General features: G+C 37.3%; 2 protein-coding genes and 1 non-coding gene across 3 annotated transcripts in view; 2 read left to right on the forward strand and 1 right to left on the reverse strand.

Moving 5' to 3' along the window:
- The window catches only part of YIPF7 (Yip1 domain family member 7), a 32,960-nt gene extending 10,551 nt beyond the window's left edge, over positions 1-22,409 (reverse strand). The window contains exons 1-3 of the mRNA XM_049790202.1: positions 22,291-22,409; positions 10,734-10,895; positions 396-543 (exon numbers count right to left, since the gene is read on the reverse strand). Of these exons, the coding sequence (XP_049646159.1) occupies positions 396-543; positions 10,734-10,895; positions 22,291-22,406 (426 nt within the window). The 5' untranslated portion in view covers positions 22,407-22,409. The remainder of the gene's footprint in view (positions 1-395; positions 544-10,733; positions 10,896-22,290) is intronic.
- On the forward strand, positions 18,914-19,569 carry LOC126032506 (enhancer of rudimentary homolog). Its single transcript, XM_049790196.1, has one exon. The coding sequence runs from the start codon at positions 18,950-18,952 to the stop codon at positions 19,262-19,264; it is 315 nt and encodes a 104-aa protein (XP_049646153.1). The 5' UTR covers positions 18,914-18,949; the 3' UTR covers positions 19,265-19,569.
- On the forward strand, positions 20,723-20,855 carry LOC126032670 (small nucleolar RNA SNORA51). Its single transcript, XR_007503894.1, has one exon. It is a non-coding gene; the product is annotated as a small nucleolar RNA SNORA51 (small nucleolar RNA).
- Positions 22,410-25,313: the final 2,904 nt, after the last annotated feature.

A 25,313-nucleotide genomic window follows, 5' to 3' on the forward strand; every position in this document is an offset into this window, starting at 1 on the left:
TAAATAAATATTGGAGGTGGGGATTTGCAAAGATTTCTTCAAAAATGGCATACATTGGCAATCCATATATTTAACGCCAGTGCATTATGGATGATTTAGAAGGGAAAGACAAATACTAGATTATCTCACTCATAGATGGTATAAGGACATGAGCCAGTGCAAACAAGCAACTGGAATAGGACAATGCTAAGCCAAGGTTACTAAGTGGGAAGGGAGAGAGTTGAGGAGGGACAGGGAACCCAGGAGCATAGGGGTATTGGAATTTCGCTGTGGATGAGACATGGTAATGCTGTATTCTTAGAAAATAAGTATTAATGCTAACATGAAATATATTTCCTTTACAATGTTAATTTTTAAATGATAGAAATAAGAAACAATAGAAAGTGGTACATCACCAGAAGCAGCATGGCTCCTAAAGCGATGCAGAACAGTATGGGTCCAGTCAGGTCCGTTTCATTCATAATGCTGCCATCTGCTGGCTTCAATGGGTTTAACACTGTCAAGGTTTTTTGCCAAATGTGATCAAAATTAATTCCAAGTTCTGCACAAAGAAAAAATCAAAAGAGATAAAATAAAAGTAGAGAAGACATGAATAATAATCTTTTAAGTTGAACTTACCTTTTTTATTTACTTAGCACTATATCTGGTACTTAGTACTTCTATAATAATAATTACATCATGATATATAACACATAGAAACTGTTAAGAAATGTAAGACTTGGGGCCAGAGAGATAGTACAGCGGTAAGGCGTTTGCCTTACATGCGGAAGGTCGCTGGTTCAAATCCCGGCATCCCATGTGGTCCCCCGAGCCTGCCGGGGGTGATTTCTGAGCATAGAGCCAGGAATAACCCCTGAGCATTGCCGGGTGTGACCTAAAAACAAACAAACAAACAAACAAACAAAAAAACAAAAAACAAAAAAGAAATGTAAGACTTATATGACCAGTGAACTTTATTTATAAAGTTTAATAAAACTATCTCATCAAAGAAAAATTTTCTTCATTACCTTCAAATATAGATTTCAATCCACAGCACCAAATATGGTCTCTAAACTCTTTCCAGAGTGATCCCTGATCATAGAGTCAGAAGTAAGCCCTGAACACTACCAGGCATAACCAAAACATTTTTTTAAGGGAGAGAACATCTTTAATTTAATTTAATTTCTCTGGTGGCTTACATTGTCTTCACATTTTGTTTTCAATGTATACATTTATGGTAACAATATGGTTTTAGTATTTACTACAATAAGTGGCCCTGAATTCCTAATTATTTTCCTTGAAAAACATAAAAATAATGCCTGATAAAGCAGAAATGAAAATATATGTGTGAAACATTAGTGCCATTTTATATTTTATATGATGACATAATGAACTTCTGCATATCTTAAACACAAAGTCATCAAATGGTGAATGAATATACAAAAATCTACGTCTTAGAAATAGATTTTGTGTTTTATACAAAGATGCCCCTCAATAATATTTTTCTTTGAAATTTATTATAGAATATGCAAATGAAATTCTTTTCAGTAGTTATAGATACCCTAATTTAGCACCTTGTTATACATATAGAAGATGAAACTGCTGTGAAATTTGAATACAAATTTTATCGTTTTGCTGTCATCTAGTGGTAGTAAAGTATACAATATGTATAGACTATAAAATGATTTAACATCCACATTTTCTATGCAAATGTGACATTGGTCTTTCCAATGTAAACATTAGGCTATGCTATAAATACAAGCACCAAATATCACAGTAATTTCTCTCATCTGGCAGACTTGAGTCTACTATTATTCTTCAAGATGCATGGTTTCACATATAGATTATACACACTATCAAATAGCAAAAGTTATTCTCACATAAAACCAAACAAGTATTTTAGAATACAAAATCTATCGGGAATAAATAAGCACAATATCAAATAACATGCTTTTTCCCCCAAGGGATATTATCATAGCTTCATAATTTTAGAGACTGCTTTGGTGTATGTTCAGTAAAAACTAGTAAATGTCATTTATCACCTTATCCTAGAAATCCTGCCTACAGCTTTTTTCATATCTTTTAGACAGTTGAGCCTTGAAGCTTTTACAAAATCACTCAACTGGAAATACTTATTGAATCAGAGTCTGGAAATTTAATAGATTCAAAATGCAAGATTGCATTAGGTGCTCTCTCTTCTAATATACTATATATTTAGTAGGATAAAGAAAAATACAATCTAGAAGTTTTCTCTTAGCTATATTAAACAGGAAAAAATGCATTTTTATTTGAACTAAGGTCACAAGAGGGAAGAATGTATTAATGCTTAGAATACCAAAAGAGAAGCATTTTGGATAAATATCGGAGCCCAGCACACAGAGCTCCTGAGTACAACCAAGTACGGTCCTGGTAATCACTGTGCATTTATAAGATTGTTCTAGTAGCCCCAGAACTATTAGATCAAAGCAATCCTCAGCTGTCTCCTGGTTTAGCTGAGACTATTCCTTGACTCTCTTGAGCACTGCTTTGAAAGCTACTGCCTAAAGAGTTAATTTACTTATCTACAGGAGGATGAGAACACTTTTAAAACTGGAGAATTATATTCTAAACAAAAGATCAAAATGCAATACAAACAGAAAAAAATACCGAAAAAGTATTTTGGAATTAAAACATAAATACTAAGTGTCTGTTTGACTTACTAATGCACTATAAGTAAAATAAATGTCAAAATGTCCAAAATATTAAAATAAGTTTCCAGATATTATTTTTACTAGACACATATATCTTGAAGCATACAAGGAAAGGGAATTTTGGGGTACCATAAAAAAAAGTTTGACAAAGAACATAAAAAATACCAAGGCTGGAGTAATGGTGCAGCGATAAGACATTTGCCTTGCAAGCGGCTGACCCAGGACAAACTGCGGTTCGATCCCCTGGCATCCCATTTGGTCCCCCCAAGCCAGGAGCAATTTCTTAGTGCATAGCTAGGAGTAACCCCTAAGTGTCACCGGGTGTGGTCCAAAAAAAAAAAGTTAAAGCAATAATATGAGATACGAAGTACTATATTTTCCATATCAAATTAACAAATGTTGCATATTCTGCTATGAAAATACAATGAAATACATTTTTTAGTTCAATTTGCTTTTGAGTTCAATTTGACAGTAGTTACATTTAGACCTTGCAATCTCATTATTATGGGTCATATCTAAGTACAAACACTATAGAGATCAAAACTGTTAACTATGTTATATAGCAAAACAGTAGTTATAATTAGAAATTGCATTTAAGGTAAATTTAAATTATGATACTCTAGTATAATAAAATCATACAGTCATTATATGATTTCTTTCTATTTTTTAGCTACGTAAAAGAATGTATAAGTCAATAAGTTTCTGATGCAACATAACCTTAGAAAATACCCCAAAAGGGACTAGAGCCGTATAGCATGGAAGGTAGGGCATTTGCTTTGTAAATGGCTAACCTGGCTTAGATCCCAGGCATCCCATATGGTCCCATATAACTCCTAGCATCTCTGGATGTGCCCAAAAGCAAAAGTAAAATCAAAAGCAAAATTTCCCATAAAGTATAATTATAGTATTATTCAATGCTATTCTTGAAGTATTTAAACAAATTCATACTTAAAAAACATTTTTAATATTCATAAAAATTAAGTTTGAGGGAAAACAGATTAAATTATTAATGATAGTTATGGTTTCAGAAACATGTTAGGTGATTTTTCATATATATATATATATATATATATATATATATATATATTCTATACTATATACAGACTACACTTCTTTTTATTCTTTTTCTTTTTTTTTTTTTTTTTGGTTTTTGGGTCACACCCAGCAGCACTCAGAGGTTACTTCTGGCTCTACACACAGAAATCACTCCTGGCAGGCTCTGGGGGACCATATGGGATGGTGGGATTTGAACCACCGTTCTTCTGCATGCAAGGCAAACACATCACCTCCATGCTATCTCTCCAGCCCTCCAGACTACACTTCTAATTAAACCACTGATCCTTTTGTAAAGAGTTTAGTGCAGTCAAGGAAAAAGTTTACACATTTGGTATTGAATATCAGTTGCAGTGACAAATTTAAAAAATTGACAAAAACGTAAAAATCCCAAATACCACAAACATTACCACTCAACCCCCTCAAAAAAGGAAGAAGAAACACAAAGAACTTCATAGATAGAGCATCACTAAATGCTCAAGGGAACTTCAACTGCCAGGGTCCAAGACTTTCCATGAATCCATAGTGTCATTTACTGGAATCCTAGTCTTTCCCCTTAGCTATGCTTTGCTGAGAATAGAGGGCAAATGTGAACCAAGGAAGAAATAAAACAAAACTGGCTTGTTTCCATGACAAGAGGAACAAAAACACTGTTGAGGGGCCAAGAGATAGCACAGCAGTGGGGAGTTTGCCTTGCATGCACCAACATGGGTGGGACACAATTACATTACCGGCATCCCACATAGCCCCCTAGTCTGCCAGGGGCAATTTCTGAGTGCAGAGCAAGGAGTAACCTCTGAGAACCACTGGGTATGGCCCAACAACCAATAAATCAATAAAGTTTAAAAAAATAAATAAAACACTATCGAGAAACTACCCCTTTTCCCCAAGGAAAACAAAACAAAACAAAAATAATAAAATAAGCTGTATAGGGTCTGGCGCAATGGCGCTAGAGGTAAGGTGTCTGCCTTGCCAGCGCTAGTCTAGGACAGCCATCGGTTTGACCCCCCCCCCCCACCATGTACCATATGGTCCCCAGGTGTGGCCCAAAAACAAAAACAAACAAACAAGAAAAACCCAAAGCTGTATAATACAGCTTCAATTATGGAGGTAGATTGGGTAGTTACCTTGACATAGTAAATAACTGCCCAGAATTTACTTCTAGCAAAGTAGCCTAGGCAAGTTATGAAGTTCAAGTTTAAGATAGAGTTAGAAAACATTTAGTGACTAACTACGCCTGCCCAGTGGGGCCCGACTGTGAAAAATTGTGAGTGCTGCCTGTGTGTGTCTGTCTACTATCCTGTTGCATGAACCTCTGGGAGTGGGCCGAAAAGAAGCTCCAGAAGAGCACTTAGCTCCGCTTCGCTACACGGCCATGCGCACTTTCTAAGAAAAGAACACCATAGCAACAAGAAAAAAAAAATCACACCAAGACCTGTGCTGGACCACTAAAGCCCAACATTTCTCTCCAGACTGTCATCTCTGCTGCATGCTCAGGCCTAAGATTTGATCCTGTCTGAGGCTTCATCCAAGGAGGACTCCCCTCACTTGGAGGCAAGTTGACACATCCAGAAAGGGCAGAGGCAGAGGAGTGTGCTGCCTGCATCATTTAGACAATGAATACCACCACAACACATAGAAAAACCCACAATATAAGTGTGACAATGGGAAAACAACACAGGCCAGCATCAGACATAGAGAATGAAGATGACAATTCTGATGACCAGATAATGACCAACCAACTAATCAACCTCTCAGATAAGGACTTTAGACTAACAATATGGAAGATGCTCAAACGAACTCAAAGAAACCATGGATCGAGTTGAACAGAACACTAATAAGAACCAAGAAAATATGAAGACAGAAATCACAAACTCCAAACTGAAATAACATGTCAACTAACATACCTGAAAAACTCAGTAAATGAAGTGAATGACAAAATGGATAAGCTCTGGGACAGGGTATTAGAAGCTGAGAATAGACTTGGTGCTGTGGAAGATGAGATACATAACAATTCCATACAGCAGGAGAGATTGGAAAAAAAGCTTAAAGCAAATAATCAAACAATAGAAAAATTAGTCAAAGAATGGGAACAGATGAAAATAGAAGTCTATGATAACCTCAACAGAAACAACTTAAGAATCATTGGAGTCCCAGAGACCCAGGAAGAAAATTTCCAGGAAGAATCACGGTCAAGAACATCATTAAAGAGAAACTTCCAGAGCTAAAGAATATATGTGATCAAATCCTGCATACCAACCAAAAGAGACCCCAGAAAAAAATACCCCAAGACACATTCTAGTCACAATAACGAATCCCACAGATAGAGACAGAATTCTGAAAACAGCAAGATCAAAAGGGGAAATTACATTCAAGCAAGCATCCTTGAGATTTACAGTAGACCTGTCACCAGAAACACTCAAGCCAGAAAGCAGTGGTGGGATATTGTGAAAAGACTGAATGAAATGAATGCTTCACCTAGAATACTGTACCCAGCAAAACTCACTTTCCGGTTTGACAGAAGAATACATGGTTTCACAGACAAAAAACAGCTCAGAAACTTTACAGACACAAAACCAGTCTTAAGAGAAAAACTGAAAGACCTAATTGAAGATGAGACTAACCAAAAGACACACCAAATTTCGATATAAAGATGGCATTAAATCCCAGGACAATTCTTTCTCTCAATGTCAATGGACTAAATGCACCAGTTAAGAGACACAGAGTAGCTAAATGGATCAAAAAACTCAATCAAACCTTCTGCTGCCTACAAGAAACGCACCTGAATAGCCAGAACAAACATAGACTCAAAATAAAAGGCTGGAGAAAAATTATCCAAGCAAACAAGACCCATAAAAAAGTTGGAGTGGCCATACTAATATCAGATAATGCAAACTTTATACTCAGGAAGGTTGTAAGGGGCAAAGATGGATATTTTATATTAATCAAGGGGTATGTAGAGCAGGAAGAAATCACTCTCCTAAATATATATGCACCGAATGAGGGGCCAGCAAAATATTTAATACAACTGTTGACAAATCTGAAAAATAATATCAAGAACAACACAATAATTGTGGGGGACCTCAATACGGCTTTGTCAACACTGAATAGGTCAACCAGACTGAAACCCAACAAGAATATACTAGACCTGAAAAGAGAAATGGAAGAAAGAGGCCTAGTGGATATATATATATAGGACACTCCATCCCCAGAAACCTGGATACACATTCTTCTCCAATGTACATGGGACATTCTCCAGGATAGACTACAGCTGGCACATAAAACATACCTCTATAATATCAAGCAGATAAATATTTTGCAGACTACCTTCGTTGACCACAATGCTCTGAAATTATTTGTGATTTTCAAAGGGACACAGAAGAAAAACTTTAACACCTGGAAGTTAAACAACCTCATACTGAATAACCAGTGGGACCGAGATTAAATCAAGGAGGAAATCAAAAGGTTCCTGGACAAATGACAATAAAGACACAAACTATCAGAACTTATGGGACACAGCAAAAGCAGTACTGAGAGGAAAATTTATAGCTTTGACAGCACACAACAGGAAGGTAGAGTAGCTTAACGACACAGCTAATAGAACTAGAGAGTGCTCAACAAAAGAACCCAAAAATAGGGAGACAGAAGGAAATAACAAAGCTGAGAGCAGAAATAACGAAGTGGAAACCCAAAAAACAATCCGAAAGATCAATGAAAGCAGAAGTAGGTTCTTTGAAAAAATAAACAAGATTGATAGACCACTGGCAAAACTAACAAAGAGAGAGAAACTTGATAACTCATATTAGGAATGAAAAAGGAGAGATCAGTACTAATATGACAGAGATTCAAAGGGAAATCAGAAACTGCTTTCAGAAACTCTACGCCATTAAAATGAGAACCTGGAAGAAATGAATAAATTCTTGGACTCTTATAATCTTCCACGGTTGAAGGAAGAGGATGTAGCATATCTAAACACCCCCATCACTATTGATGAAATTAAAACGGTAATCAAATGTCTGCCGAAAAACAAAAGCCCAAACCCAGATGGATTCACTAATGAATTCTTTCAAACTTTCCAAGAGGAACTACTACCAATCCTGGCAAGACTCTTTCATGAAATTGAACAAATGGAAACACTTCCAAAGTGCTTTTATGAAGCCAACATCACCTTGATACCTACACCAGACTGAGAGCTACGAAAAAAGAAAATTACAAACCAATATCCCTCAAGAATACAGATGCCAAGATTCTCAACAAAATCCTGGCAAATAGGATTCAATGCCTCATTAAGAAGATCATCCACTATGATTAAGTAGGATTCATCCCAGGAATGCAAGGATGGTTTAACATCCATAAATCTATCAACATAATACACAAAATCAACAACAAGAAAAATAAAAACAACATGATCATATCAATAGATGCAGAGAAAGGATTTGATAAGGTCCAACACCCATTCTTGATCAAAAGTCTCAGCAAGATAGGAATGGAAGAAACCTTTCTCAATATAGTTAAGTCCATCTACCACAAGCCAGTGGCAAATATTATCCTCAATGGACAAAAACTAGAAGCCTTCCCTCTAAATTCTGGCACAAGACAAGGCTGTCCTCTCTCACCACTCCTATTCAACATAGCACTGGAAGGAGTTGCTATAGCGATTAGGCAAGAAAAAAATATCAAGGGAATCCAGATAGGAAAGGAAGAAATCAAGCTCTCACTGTTTGCAGATGACATGATACTCTACTTTGAAAACCCTAAAGACTCTACCAAAAAGCTTCTAGAAAAAATAGGCTCATATAGCAAGGTGGCAGGCTACAAAATTAATACACAAAAATCAATGGCCTTTCTATACACCAATAGTAATAAGGAAGAAATGGACATTAAAAAAACAACCCCATTCACAATAGTGCCACACAAACTCAAACATCTTGGAATCAACTTGACTAAAAATGTGAAGAACCTATACATTAAAAACTATAAAGCTCTGCTCCAAGAAGTAGGAGAGGACACGTGGAAATGGAAACACATACCCTGCTCATGGATTGGCAGGATTAACATAATCAAAATGGCAATACTCCCAAGGCATTATACAGATTTATTGCGATCCCTCTAAAGATACCCATGACATTCTTCAAAGAAGTGGATCAGGCACTTTTGAAATTTATTTGGAACAATAAACACCCTAAAATAGCAAAAGCAATCATTGGGAAAAAATATGGGAGGAATTACTTTCCCCAACTTTAAACTTTACTACGAAGCAATAGTTATCAAAACAGCATGGTATTGGAATAAGGACAGGCCCTCAGATCAATGGAATAGGCTTGAATACTAAGAAAATGTTCCCCAGACATACAATCACCTAATTTTTGATAAAAAGCAGGAAATCCTAAATGGAGCAGGGAAAGTCTCTTCAACAAGTGGTGTTGGCACAACTGGCTAGCCACTTGCAAAAAAATTGAACTTAGACCCCCAGCTAACATTATGTACGAAGGTAAAATCCAAATGGATTAAAGACCTTGATATTAGACCCAAAACCATAAGATATATAGAACAACACATAGGCAATACACTCCAGGACATTGAGACTACAGGCATATTCATGGAGGAAACTGCACTCTCCAAGCAAGTGAAAGAAGAGATTAGCAGATGGGAATATATTAAGCTGAGAAGCTTTTGCAACTCAAAGGAAATAGTGCCCAGGTTACAAGAGCCACCCACTGAGTGGGAGAAACTATTCACCCAATACCCATCAGAAAAGGGCCTAATCTTCAAAATATAAAAGGCACTGACAGAAATATATAAGAAAAAACATCTAATCCCATCAAAAAATGAAGAGAAGAAATGAACACTTTGACAAAGTAGAAATACAAATGGCCAAAAGACACGTGAAAAAATTCTCCACATCACTAATCATCAGGGAGATGCAAATCAAAACAACGATGAGATACCACCTCACACCACAGAGAATGGCACACATCACTAAGAATGAGAATAAACAGTGTTGGCGGGGATGTGGAGAGAAAGGAACTCTTATCCACTGCTGGTGGGAATGCCATCTAGTTCAACCTTTATGGAAAGCGATATGGAGATTCCTCCAAAAACTGGAAATCGAGCTCCACATGATCCAGCTAGACCACTCCTAGGAATATACCCTAGGGACACAAAAATACAATACAAAAACCCCTTCCTTACACCTATATTCATTGCAGCACTATTTACCATAGCAAGACTCTGGAAACAACCAAGATGCCCTTCAACAGACGAATGGCTAAAGAAACTGTGGTACATATACACAATGGAATATTATGCAGCTGTCAGGAGAGATGAAGTCATGAAATTTTCCTATACATGGATGTACATGGAATCTATTATGCTGAGTGAAATAAGTCAGAGAGAGAGAAAAAAACACAGAATGGTCTCACTCATCTATGGGTTTTAAGAAAAATGAAAAACGTTCTTGCAGTAATAATTTTCAGACACAAAAGAGAAAAGAGCTGGAAGTTACAGCTCACCTCAAGAAGCTCACCACAAAGAGTGATGAGTTTAGTTAAAGAAATAACTACATTTTGAACTGTCCTAATAATGAGAATGTATGAGGGAAATGGAAAGCCTGTCTAGAGTACAGGCGGGGGTTGGATGGGAGGAGGGAGATTTTGGGCATTTGTGATGGGAATGTAGCACTGGTGATGGGTGGTGTTCTTTACATGACTGAAACCCAAACACAATCATGTATGTAATCAAGGTTTTTAAATAAAATATATATAAAAAAGAAAACATTTAGTAACTGCAGCAACAGCACATTTATTATTCCAATTCCCCTACCTTCCCAGAAAATGCAACAACTTTCAATGGTCTAAGGGTCTTAGTTTTGCTGTTATATATGTGTGTGTATGTGTGTGTAACATCATACATAAAACATGGTACACAGCTTGTTGACTGTACATATTATGTCATAATTATTGTCATTACTCTTGCTATGTAAAGCATTAATAGCACGTTCACAACTTATCTTCTAGCAAAGGAGGTTCTTCATCAAAACTGTCAATGTAAGAAGATTGTGAATAATAATCTGGGTTGGTTCCTGGCTGGAAAAATTGTCCTGTGTAACCAGATGACACGAGCATCTCCGAGGGGACAAATGAGGCAGAAAGAGGCTGCTCACTGACATATTGCCTGAAAAAAGGAAAACACTACAGATTATGAATCTCAAAAATAAGTACGAGAAATTAAGGAATAAATGACTGTTTTCTTTTAAAGATAGATATATCTAGTTTTTTCAAAGACTCTCATTTTTCCAAGAGAGAAATAACTTGTTTAAGAGCTAAGGCACTTGCAGTCGACCCAGGAGCTTTCTCGAGCACCACATGTTTCCTGAGTATTGTGGGGTGCATCATTGGAGGTCTCCCTGGGAGGTGGCCTGGGCCTCCCCTGCAGCAACCTCACATTCTCCAGCTTCTCACTAAACACCTGGCCTAATTAACTTAGAATCACTGGAAGTTCTGAATCACCTTAGGTACCTACCACTTGGAAGCCTCTTCACCCCACGAAAAGAAATGGCTTGTAGGACTGAAGAGATAGTACAGCTGATAGGGTGCTTGCCTTACGTAGGTCCAACCTGGCTTTAATCTTCAGCATCGAATAGTCTCCTGAGCTCTGCCAGGAGTGTTTATTTTTTGTTTGGTTCATTGGTTGTTGTTTGTTTGTTTGTTTTGGGGGACCACACTTGATGACGCTCAAGGGTAACTCCTGGCTATGCGCTCAGAAATTGCTCCTGGCTTGGTGGACCATATGGGACACCACAGGATCGAACCCCGGTCTGTCCTAGGTCAGCCGTGTTCAAGGCAAACGCCCTATCGCTGCACCACAGCTTCGGCTCCAGGAAGAATGATTATTTTTTCATAAATTATCTTTATTTAAATACTGTGATTACAAATATAATCAGTAGTTGTATGATTACAGTCATGTAAAGAACATCCCCCTTCACCAGTGCAGGATTCCCACCACCAATTTCCCATATCTACCTACTCCCCACTCCACCCACACCTGTACTCGAGACAGGCTTTCTTTTTCCCTCATTCATTCACATTGGGTTTTTTTGTTGGGTTTTGTTTTGGTTTGGTTTGGTTTTTGGTTTTTGGGCCACACCAGGCTGTGCTCAGGGGTTACTTCTGGCTGTCTACTCAGAAATAGCTCCTGGCAGGCATGGGGGACCATATGAGACACCGGGATTTGAACCAACCACCTTATGTCCTGGATCGGCTGCTTGCAAGGCAAACACCACAGTGCTATCTCTCCAGGCCCCATTCACATTGTTATGATAGTTCTCGGTGTAGTTATTTCTCTAACTGCACTTATCACTCTATCTGGTGAGCTTCATATCATGAGCTGCACCTACATGGGAAGATGGGGGGAAATAAGGTTTGGGACTGAGGCAGTAAAATATTAGAAATGAGATTTGTAGGGCAGTATCAAGCTCACAATACAAGATGGATGATACGGATATATAAAATATATGCATACAATACTATCAATAGGAAAACAAAGAGAAAAAAATTCCAGTGACTCTCCCAATATAAACCAGTGCTAGAACGGTCCGCCCTCCTCCCAAAGCGCATTCCCATTAGTGTAGGGAGAGGTAGGAGGAAAGCCTGTTGACCCCTATAGAGTCCACCTTGACAGGTGCCCAGGGAAGGCCTGAAGTCCAAGGGAGAAAAAGGGGGACGGTGGAGGCCTGCCAAGCCTCCCAGCACTGCCAAACTAGGGAGAAGGGCTCTGGCATGGGGCCTCCCCAAACCCCATACCTGGCAAGAGCTTGTCTCCAGAATCAAAGAGGAAACTGGAAGCCAGATGTCTGCCCACCCTCCTCCCCATGCACCTCACCCCTGGAGTACAGAGGGAGGGGGGAACCTGGGGACCACTAAGAGTCCACCTGAACCCACTTCTGGCCATCTGAGCTGGCACCCAGAGAAGGCCTGGAGTCAGGGGAAAAAGACAAGGACGGCTGGGGGCCTGCCAAGCCTCCCAGAACTCCCCAGGCTAGGGAGAAATGCTCTGGTATGGGACCTCCCCAAACCCCATACCTGGCAAGAGCTGGTCTCCAGAATCAAAGAGGAAACTGGGAGCCATATGTCTGCCCGCCCTCCTCCCAATGCACCTCCCCACTGGAGTATGGAGGGAGGGGGGAAGCCTGAGGACCACTAAGAGTCCACCTCAACCCACTTCTGGCCATCTGAGCTGGCACCCAGGGAAGGCCTGGAGTCAGGGGAAAAAGACAAGGAGTCTTTTACATGGGGGTGTACTGCAAAAATACTCCATTGGTAAGGCAGTAGATTGCTTCTTACAATGTGCAGAAATGGAATTCAGGGGTTATAAGATACGTATGGCCGTGGAGCGAAGCGGAGCCACTTTTTGGTTGTGAGTCCTGGAGAGATTATAGTCCTTGTTGTATCTAGGCTGGCTCAGCAGAAAAGAGGCAGAAAGCATGGCCGCCATTCTTTATAAGTCTCTTGGTACCCAATCACATGGCAGGAATTGGCCTCACATTCGCTGGGTGGGGACATCTTACCGGATGTGGGTCCTGGAGAGAATATAGTCCTTGGTGTGTCTAGACTGGCTAAGCAGAAAAAAGGCAAAGAGCATGGCCGTCATTCTTTATAAGTCTCTGGGTACCCAATCACATGGCAGGAATTGGCACCACATTCGTTGGGTGGGGACATCTTACCGGATGTGGGTCCTGGAGAGATTATAGTCCTTGTTGTGTCTAGGCTGGCTCAGCAGAAAAGAGGCAGAGAGTATGGCCACCATTCTTTATAAGTCTCTGGGTACCCAATCACAAGGCAGGAATTGGCCCCACATTCGCTGGGTGGGGACATCTTACTGGGTGTGGGTCCTAGAGAGATTATAGTCCTTGGTGTGTCTAGGCTGGCTCAGCAGAAAAGAGGGAGAGTGATTCTTAAATGCAGATCAAGAAAAATGTCCTGGGCCCAGAGAGATAGCACAGCGGCGTTTGCCTTGCAAGCAGCCGATCCAGGACCAAAGGTGGTTGGTTCGAATCCCGGTGTCCCATATGGTCCCCTGTGCCTGCCAGGAGCTATTTCTGAGCAGACAGCCAGGAGTAACCCCTGAGCACCGCCGGGTGTGGCCCAAAAACCAAAAAAAAAAAAAAAGAAAAGAAAAAAGAAAAACGTCCTGAGCACTGTCAGTTGTGGCCCCAAACCAAAACCAAAACAAAACAAAGCAAAACAAAAAAGAAATGACTTATTAATACTTTGATAAAGTATAAGGTAGTAAAATGGTAGTGAATGAAGTGAAAATTAATTTGTTGGCTTTGAAAAGGCTTCCAAAATAATTATAAATTAAACTGAAACTTATTGATTGGGTATTATGTGATGGACACTTCCCTTTGCATTTTATCATAATATTAAAATATATATAGTTAAAATATCATGTAGTTTTATTCTAATTTTTACAGAGAAATAGTTTCATGCAAACTGAATGACTTGCCTCGTATTACAGATAGTGTTGAACTCTAAATTTGTTGTTTCTCTTCTCTCTGTACAGTGTTTACTTTTCATTGATTTTCATGGGCAATAACCCCACATAACATGTCCATTATACTTGTGTAGTTAACTCATAAGAGTAATTAATACCTAAACTGATTGTTGTCTATAAAGTAATAGACTTTCCAATTCAGACTGGCTCCAATCACCATTGCCAATCAACTCATCTCTGAGCACCTAAACTAATGTGCTGTGGAGTTGACTTTTATATTTATCTGGTTTTTTGTTTTTGTTTGGGTCACACCCGGCAGTGCTCAGGGATTACTCCTGGCTCTATGCTCAGAAATCGCTTCTGGCAGGTTCGGGGGACCATCTGGGATGCCAGGATTCGAACCACTGACCTTATGCAAGCAAGACAAATGCTTTATCTCTATGCTATCTCTCGGGCCCTTATATTTATCTTTTAATATATCTATTAAATTTTGCTGAAACACAATGTTTCAATACCATCCTTTATTTGCTTAATTTTTTATCTTATAATTTGTGTGAGAATGTTAAAAAGCAATTATCTTTGTAAATAATTTATTGATAGAGGTAGAGAAGAAATAAAGCAAAATGGAAAGTGTACATTAAGTTATTTGGTCATTTTAAATTGCTTTTTCCAGACAGAAGGAGTATAAATTTAAGGAGTTTTCCTTGTATATGTGTTGTTTTTCTTCATCAATGCCCTATGAACGTAGCAAAAATTATGCAATTCCTATGGTTTCTTAGTGTTAAAATAGTCTCAACATTAATTTGATACAAAGTTCAAAAATACATAGTCAGGCCCCCTTAAATGACAAATCTGACAGAGAAAACAACTCTTTTGTAAAATAAAACTATAGAGACAGAGGTGTGTGTGTATATATAAGCTATATGATTATACAGACTGGGACCTGATATTATTTCCTGAACTACACACAGCATAAATATTTTTATTTTTTATCACTATGTATAATGATCCCATTTTCCCCCCAGCAAACTAGATCCACTAACAAAATTGCTGATAGAAATGATTTAGAAATAAAGGTTTAAGTCTGCTCGTTGTCCCTGTGGATGGGATAAAACTAACAAATAAACATGATCTAATAGGCCATTATCTAAGCAAGACTATTTCATTGGCATATTGTCTTGGACCTACTAAATCTCTGCCCTGATACTAACGAGGCTTGAAGAAAAGCAACTTTCACAATTACTTCAAGACTGCAATCACAGTGAAAAGGGAAACAGTATGGCTAGCAACTTTAAATCAACTATTCCCAAAGGAAAAATACATTTACTGTTTCTTGGGATTTTACTGGCCACATCCAGTGATGCTCAGGGGACTCTAGGGATGATTGGCCAATTAATCACCTCTGTGGTACAAGATTAGTTATAACATACCTCATACCCTTATTAAAAAAATAAACCTTATATTCATCAGTTATTTAATATTATCTTTTTCATCACTTATATCTGAGACTATCAATTTCCAGTGGGTAAAAAAGAAAAAAGAAAGAAAAAGGAAATTTCCAGGAAGTTCCAGAAGCTCAGTCTTTATATATTATGCTAATATAAATCACAGTATCCAATAAAGTGAGGGTTTTTTTTTAGCAATTTGTGAATTAACCAAACTTAATATTCACTTTCCAATGCAAATATATCATTGTTTAAAAGCTCAGTTACACTTTCTGTGGTTGCAAATACACTGTCAGTTTTCTGTGCTTCATCCTTTAATCATTAGCTAGCTGTATGTTTTATTGAAAAGTGCCTTTCTAAAACTAGAGATTTGAATTCCATTGTGTTGGTCAACTGATGTAGCTTTTCTTTTTGAATCTTGTGTTAGGTAAATGTAGGTAGCAATCTCATTTCGATTACCATATAGAAAACTAGGTTATAAGTTATGTGTTAAGAAATATTCCATCATGTCAGTCGAGATAGTTTCTTTAGTACACATAGTCAAGGATAATTATGCTTCTAAGTAAATACAAATAAGTTACACTATATCCTCCATATATCTGACACTACAGAATAAACAAGTATGCTTCTAGAAATTGAGATGAATTTTCAATTGCAAGAGGTTTTTTAACTAAGTCATATAATATTGTTGATTACAATTTTACTTTAGAGATTAGGTATATAGCTCAAGTTGTAAAGTGATTACAAGCATGGAGTCTCATGGACTCTTGAGCATTTCTAGGCATTAGCAGCACAAATCATCATAGAGCACCACCTTTACTGATTACCTCGATGTCTGAGCACCACATGGAGTGATCACCTTTCTTGGCCAAAACAAACAAAAGTAAACTGGACTTTCAGAAACTTTTCATCTATGTGAGTAGATAAATACAGGCATTCGGGGCCAGTGAGGTGGCACTAGAGGTAAGGTGTGTGCCTTCCAAGAGCTAGCCAAGGAAGGACAGCGATTTGATCCCCTGGCGTCCCATATGGTCCCCCCAAGCCAGGGGCAATTTCTGAGCGCTTAGCCCTAAGCATCAAATGGGTGTGGCCTGGAAAAAAAAAAACAGGCATTCTAGGACAACATGCCCACAAATGCAGTCACTATATTTGAACAGGGCCAACTCTGTAGACTCATTTATCCAACGAGATATAAACGTTCAGAACCATGAAAGATCATGATTACACCAGCCCGCAGGGCACAGAGCTGGTCATCTCAACAGGAGATGGTAAATTAATCCCCCTTCCTCCTGAAGCCATGCTTGCTGCCTCCATCACGCAGAATCACTGTTTCCTTGATGTCCTGCCTCATCACTGATCCTTTATGATTCCCTGCAGATTGGTGATCTGACCCACTTCAGGTACACTGGTTCTTGGGCTGAAATCACTGGGCCTTCTTCCAGGAGTTCCTGCAGCTGAGTATATGCCTCTAAAATTCATAGTATCATAGCTTTGAATTTCTGGAAACCTACATTTGTTTGATGCTGTCATTCCTAGAGGAACACCTCAATTTAACAGAATGGACAAATAACAACAGAGCTTAATAAGCCTTCTGCCATTGTATTAATGACTTCATTGGTGATACAACAGTTTTCACAAGTTTGCCATTGTAATTTTTCTTTTTTTTTCTTTATTTTATTCTCTTCTGTTCCATTTTATTTTTATTTTTTCTTTCCATTTTCCAATAACTTTGCTTTCACTTTTCTGAAACAAATGTATTACAATTAACTATGTCAACTGTGTTACCATTTTTAATAAAAATTAAACAAAACAAATAAAATTTAAAAAAATGGCATTCTAAGTAAACTTAGCAAGACTGTTCTATATGGCAAGTTTAGTTTAGGAAATAGTAAGAGAAAATGTTGGCTGATAAAACACTTCCATGTAGGCTGGTTCAGAATGAACATAGCAACTCTCCATTCTTCAACTTTGGGAGTTTAAAAAAATTCAAATCTAAGACTTTGAAAAGCTGCTGAGCCTATCTTGTAGGATCTTGATACCCTACTGAGCCTATCTTTTAGGATCCTACAAGATCCCCTGTTGTCAACAGAAGTTATCTAGTTGTCATCTTTCTGCAGAAATATCTATTTTTAGAAATAATTTTAATTAAAAAAAGAAATAAATTTTAGTTTTAACAATTAGAAAAAGGTAGTGAGAGGGGCTGGAGCGGTGGTGCAAACAGTAAGGTGTCTGCCTTGCACACACTAGCATAGGAAGGACCGCTTCCCATATGGTCCCCCATGCCAGAAACAATTTCTGTGCACATAGCCAGGAGAAACCTCTGAATGTCACCGGGTGTGACCGAAAAAAAAAAAAAAAGAGTGAGAAAATAAAGTCTAGATAACTGACTACCAATGACCAAAATAATTGCTCTCTGAAAGGTCGAATAGTAGATTTTTGGGGATTTTTGAGCATGCTTTCTTTCTTTATTTTTATTTTTTAAATAATGATAAATTTTATAATGAACAAAGAGTGAATAACAAATCTTTCACAGTGGTATTTATGGTACATAGTGACAATGAATCAGGGCCAGAACACTTTTTAAGTGTGACCCTCAAACCCAAAGAAAACACAATTAACAATTTACATTAAAAAAAAAAAAAGCTTAGAAAGCCTAGTAAGCTTGTCTAGAGTACAGGCTTGTGTGGGGTGGGGAGGAAGGACACTTGGGATATTCTTCATGGGAATGTTGCACTGGTATATATATATATATTAAATATATATATAATATATATATTAAATATATATATAATATATATATTAAAAAATCAAAAGAATAAAAGACTCTTTTTTCTACTGAGCCTGCCTAGACTCCAAGGACTATAACCTCTTCAGGACTCATAGCCGGTAAGATGTCCCCACACAACGCATGTGGGGCCAATTCCTGCCGTGTGATTGGGTACCCAGAGATTTATAAAACATGGTGACCATGCTCTCTGCCTCTTTTCTGCTGAGCCTGCCTAGACTCCAAGGACTATAATCTCTCCAGGACCCACACATGAAACGCGGCTACTCTGCTTCGCTTTGCAGCCTCGCTTATCTTGTAACCCCTGAATTCCATTTCTGCACATTTTAAGAAGCAATATACAGCCTTGTCAATGGAGTAATTTTGCAGTACACCCCCATATTTACAGAAATCAAGATGGCTCCTCTAATAATCTAAAAAGTAGGAAACAAATAGTTATCCTCTCAAATAAGAAGTTTAGAGTAGGCGGCTGTTGGCGGCGGCTGCGTGGACCCAGACTCCGCGTGATGTCTCATACCATTTTACTAGTTCAGCCTACCAAGAGGCCAGAAGGCAGAACTTACGCTGACTATGAATCTGTGAATGAATGCATGGAAGGCGTTTGTAAAATGTACGAAGAACATCTGAAGAGAATGAACCCAAACAGCCCTTCCATCACATATGATATCAGCCAGTTGTTTGATTTTACTGACAATCTGGCAGATCTCAGCTGCCTCGTTTACCGAGCTGATACCCAGACATACCAACCTTACAACAAAGACTGGATTAAAGAGAAGATCTATGTGCTTCTTCATCGGCAGGCCCAGCAGGTGGGGAAATAATTGAGCTGGAAGCATTAGGGGGTGGGGTGGGCTCAGAATACAAGTGTGTACAGCAAACTAGAGGGTGTTTTGTATTCTAATAATCCTGTTTCCATTTGGTACACTCTAACCACAATTGAATATATTGAGTGAAATATGAGGATTTTGTTCAATCTGAAAAAAATCCCATTGCCACCTCCCCTCTGCCCTTTTTTTTTTCTTTTTTTTTTTTACTTAAACATTTCTATGGTGTTTTAGGTGGGTTTTTGGTCAGCTATTGTTGGTTTGAGCCTTTGAACTGTTCATTTCCACTGTAATGATACTATACTAACTAACCATTCTTCAGGATTGTGGGGGTGGGGGGGTAACAACACAGTTCAGTTATGTCCTTAAGATAAACCTTAGTGAAAGACCAATAAATGTTCTTTAGTTAAAAAAAAAAGAAGAAGAAGAAGTTTAGAGTAGAACTATGGAAAATGTTCAGGGAGCTCAAAAAAAAGCATCGATAAACTTGACTGGAGCAAATTTAAGCATCAAGAAGATTTGTCAACTGAAATTAGAAATTTTCACACTGAACTAACAGATCAGAAAAACTGAGTTTACCAGGGCCCTTATCCCTAGCCTGAGGAGTGCTGAGAGGCTTGGCAGGCCCCCAGCCGTCTTTGTCTTTTTCCCCTGACTCCAGGCCTTCCCTGGGTGCCAGCTCAGATGGCCAGAAGTGGGTTCAGGTGGACTCTTAGTGGTCCCCAGGTTCCCCCCTCCCTCCGTACTCCAGGGAGAGGTGCATGGGGAGGAGGGCGGGCAGACATCTGGCTTCTGGTTTCCTCCTTGATTCTGGAGACCAGCTCATGCCAGGTATAGGGTTTTTCTCCCCTAGACTTCAGTCTTTCCCTGGGCACCAGTCTATGTGAACTCTATAGGGGTCAACAGGCTTTCCCCCTATCTCTCCCTACACTAATGGAAATGCACTCTGGGAGGAGGGCAGGCTGTTCTAGCACTGATTTATGTTGGGACAGTCAGTGGAAATATTTTCTCTTTGTTTTCATATTGATAGTATTGTGTGCATATATTCTATATATCCGTAATATCCATCTTGTATTGGGACCTTGATACTGCCCTAAAAAGCTCATTTCTAATATTTTACTGCCTCAGTCTCAACCCTTACTTCCCCCCATCCTCCTATGTAGGTGCAGCTAATGACATGAAGCTCACCACATAGAGTGATAGGTGCAGTTAGAGAAATAACTACACTGAAAACTATCATAACAATGTGAATGAATGAGGGAAAAAGAAAGCCTGTCTCGAGTACAGGTGTGGATGGGGTGGGGAGTAGGTAGATCTAGGAAATTGATTGTGGGAATCCTGCACTGGTGAAGGGGGGTGTTCTTTACATGACTGTAATCATACAACTACAATTATATTTGTAATCACGGTGTTTAAATAAAGATAATAATAAAAAAAGAATAAAAGAAAAGATAAGGCCTCCCAATTCTTACCACAGGCTGTGTTCTTTATACTGACTGTATAGAAAGAGGAGATACAGTAAATGCACCCCATATACCCATCAACCCAGGCCCTTTGCCTTGTCTGTATTGTGAATTGGGGGACAAAAACAACAACAACAACAAGAGGTTTATAAAACAGAGCTGGCAATAAGCAAGGCAAATATCCTACATGCTGTACTATTCCTCCAGACTTAAGCCACAAATTTTTAGACAACTATCACATTAGATTTATTTTTTAAAGAGAAAGAAACTTGAGCATGCTTTTTAATGAGAAAGGTTTTTGTAGTTCATTTTAAAAATTAATTAATTAAAGTTAATTAATTAAGATGTGGTGTTGTTTGCAAATCCCAAGTGGTGTTCAGAAGGCCTGGAAGTAACTCAGTCTCATTAAACCAATGAGCTTGGTGGCCCACAGCAAGAATCTGGTACAGCTCAGATCTTAGGGTGTCAGTAAGTACCCTTAAACACCCTAGTCATGCTTCACACCCATCCATGTAGGTTGACTTCAAGGGTTACTACCTGTGATGCTGGGGCCAGAGAGATAGCATGGAGGTAAGGCGTTTGCCTTGCATGCAAAAGGTCAGTAGTTCCAATCCTGGCATCCCATATGGTCCCCTGAGCCTGCCAGGAGTGATTTCTGAGCATAAAGACAGGAGTAACCCCTGAGCGCTGCCGGTGACTCAAAAACAAAAACAAAAACAACCTGTGATGCTCAAGATACCATATGATGCCAGGGATCAAACCAGGGTCTGCTATATGCAAAGCATATACCTTAGCTCCTGTAGTCTCTGGCACCTCTAATTCATTTTAATATTTAAAATATTTAAATATAAATACCTTAAATATCTTAATAATTACAGCTGTCAGATCACTATTTCATTTTAACATTTTAAATACTTAAATATAAATATCTTAATAACTACAGCTTTCAGATCAGTATGCCATTGAATCAAACTGACTTTTAAAAATAAGTCTCTATACATTCCCATACACCCAGGAGAAAGAGAAATACATGAAGACTAGTTAATTCTCACTGGCTCTAGATTTCTAGGTTTTTTTTGTCATCATGATTAGCATCTCAATCTTATTTCGGATGAATTTTAAGTGAACTATTCACTGTATGAATAAAATATCAAATATCTGAAGTTTATCTGAAATGTTGACCTGATTTTCTTTCATGTACTTCATGAAACTATCAAAAGTAATATTTATAGACCCTCTGAATCCTGACATTTTAATATGGATTGGGATTTAAATGTTACTGTACCCAAATAAGGACCTAAAGTCAAAAACTAAATATCTGAATCAAGTTAATCATCAACTTGATAAATATAGTCATGAAGGCCTAAGCAATAGTACAATGGAGAGTGAAGTAGCACATGGTGAACACAGGTTCCACCCTTGGCCACCCCATAGGGTCCCTTGAACACCAACAGGAGTGTTCACCGAGTAAAAATAGAAGTAAGTCTTGAACACTGCTAGGTATGGCACAAAAATAAATATATTGGTTTTGTATATATTTTCTCAATATAAATTACTTACATTTTGGATCCATAAGTATCTTCATAGGAATTAGAATTATCATAACTCTGTTCCTGGTTATCAGTAGTATAATTAGATTGGTAAAAATCAGGGTCAAATTGTCCCAGGTTAGACATCCTGAAAAGTAAAAGGTTTTTTAACTGAGAATTTTTAACTGAGAACACTTTGAGATATTTATTCACAATGTTCAGTTAATAAAGTTATGAAGTTATTATGGCTATATAACTATCAGAAAGCAGAATTTTTTTTGACTATTAAGGGAAAAATGTAGAAATGTGTACTAGAAAGTCATAACCAAAACATACATTATAATTATATAATAATATAATGATTATAATTATATAATTATAATATATATTCTCTAGTTTTTACTAGGACTGTGACTTTCAGGAAATTGACTTTAATTGATTGGAAAGTACTGTTTCTTCAATTATCTTATTCTTAGCAGTTTGATAAAAAGTTAAAACTTTATAGCAATAGGAAACAGAAGACAAATGATAGGGCAATTGCCTTATGGCAGTTGAACCTAGTTTGATCCCTGGCACCACATGTGTTATTCAGGCACCACTAGGAGTGACCCCTGAGCAGAGACAAGTAAGCCCAGTAATGCTCCCAAACCAACCAAAAAAGAAAAAAGATCTGAACACTTCTAAAATGATTTCCCTTAAATTAATTATTATAAGCACTTTCATAGGGCATGTTTAAATGAGTGTGTGATTGTGTGAGTACGTGTGTAATGTACTCTTGTTGCAAAGTCAGAAAGCAAATAACAATAATAATAACAATAACAATGTTCTATTTTCCCAAAGCTTAAAAATAAACAAAATAAGCAAACTTATAAACCAATTTTCAATTTTTATTTTAGATCTAAGAAGTATTTGGACTATTTTCCTTTTGTTCTTGCCTTGTCTCTTCTACATGGGCCTCCACCTGAGTCAGAATGACTTAGATCTGCTGGCGGTAGAGTCCTTATTTTTAAAAATATGCTATGTGGCCTTTAATCTTTTCTATCAGAGAATAGGAAAATATGATCTGTATCTAGAGCTGGTAACTACAAGTAGCAGAGGAACACAAAAGTTTGAGGACAGGTAGAGGAATGTGGTAGCAAGGCAGTTGAGACTTTCTGGATAGCAATGCAAATTATGTACAAGCAGAAAATCTTTTTCAGTTGAAAAATTATTGTTATTTAACTTTCTTCTTTATTTTTCTTAAAGAAATAATTATTTTAAATATGAATTTAAAAGTTATTTGGACATAATCCCTGGCATACTACCTGTAATAATTTCAATAAATACACTTAGCTCTAAAAGATTCATTAATCAGAAACTAGAAATATTTTATGAAACATAGAAAATTTTTCTTCAGTAAAAATACAGAAAGTTTTTCTAAAATTAGAGTAGGTAGTCATGCAACTGTTTTAATAAACCAAGATTGTGCATTAGTGATATGAATAAAAATTATGAATTATGTAAATTAAATCAGGATGAGAAACATATTAAATCTTTTAAAACCTTATAAGTTAAAGAACTTAAATTAGAATTACTTTCTCAGTTCTAGAAATGTTATTATTAAGCACAAAGTAATTTCACTTGAGAATATACTAAGTTTCCATATCACACAAAAATTTACATAATGATTTTTAAAAGTCATTATATAATCCAACTTTACATTTTCTTTAAATGTCAGCCTTTTAGAATACACATAGACACATACCTTTATATTAATTTATGTTGAAAGATCCTCCAACACACACAGCATTCTTTGAGAAATTCATAACAAACCACTTAGTGAAAAGATGACCTGTTGACTATATATAAAAGTTTCTAAATTTGTACTCTGACACTCAACAAATGCCATGGCCAAAAAAAAAAGGTCTGCACAAAGCCAAACACAATATCTTATAACATTTGTTAAGCTTCATAAGCACAGTGAGCAGTGAACATAAATATAAGCAGCTTTTGAGATCATGCACAAATTATTTTATTATATAATTCAGTAATAAAATTTACTATACATTTATTCCATTATAATTAATTTATTACTTTCTTACAACAAAAAATAACACAATATTCTGTTTCACATTAATTACATTAAAATTAAATAGATATTATCAGTATTCCTTGCATGCTCCTTATGTTAATATCACAAAAGATTTATTTCTCTATAATAGGGCTGGAGTTATAACGCAGCCAGTAGGGCATTTACCTTGCAAGTGGCAGACCCACGCTGGGACTGACCTTAGTTCGATTTCTAGCTATAAAATAAAAATAAAAATCCACGAGTGGGTGAGAACTCCCACCTCCACCCCAGTTCCGTGTTTTTAACCTCTGAAGAAACAGGGTAGTGTGGAGAAATAATACCAGGGCAGTCAAAAATTTAATCAGAGTAGGTTTGTTTTTTCCTCATGGCCTTTTTCCCTCATGGCTTCTCTCTGCCATGTGTTCTCTCTGTCTCTGAGACCAAAGCCAAAACTTCCTCTTTCTTCAAATCAATCCCCCAAACCCTGGAAGGAGGAGGTCTAGTAATCCAGGTGGACTTTAACATATAAAAAGAGGTTACCAGGAAGAGAAAGTCTGTTGAATTTAAGTTTTTTCAGGTTAGCTTTAATTTTTGATGTAGAAAAATGAAATTTAGCAGAATTATTACTAAACATAATTTTAGCTTATAGTAACTAAATTCTAGGAACAATATAATGTATAACTAAATTATGGAAACTTGTATGTTAGTAATTGAGTTATACATCTTGATAACTATATTATAATAATTTGTAAATATTTTGGCTCACATTTATATGCATTTAGCATATCTGGAAATGACTTTTTTAGGTAATCCTCCATAAGAACTGTATTATTTTCTTTACAAGTTATAGAATTATATAGATCTTTCAGTTTTTCCACTATAAAACAAGAATAATACTTAGGTAACATTTATATTATTTTTATAAAAATTTAGTTATATGTATGTTTCATAAGCTAAAATTATTAACCAATACTTCTACATGAATTGTAAGTTTACATATGCAT

Source organism: Suncus etruscus, chromosome 16 (genome assembly GCF_024139225.1).
Source record: "Suncus etruscus isolate mSunEtr1 chromosome 16, mSunEtr1.pri.cur, whole genome shotgun sequence".
Classification (NCBI taxonomy): domain Eukaryota; kingdom Metazoa; phylum Chordata; class Mammalia; order Eulipotyphla; family Soricidae; genus Suncus; species Suncus etruscus.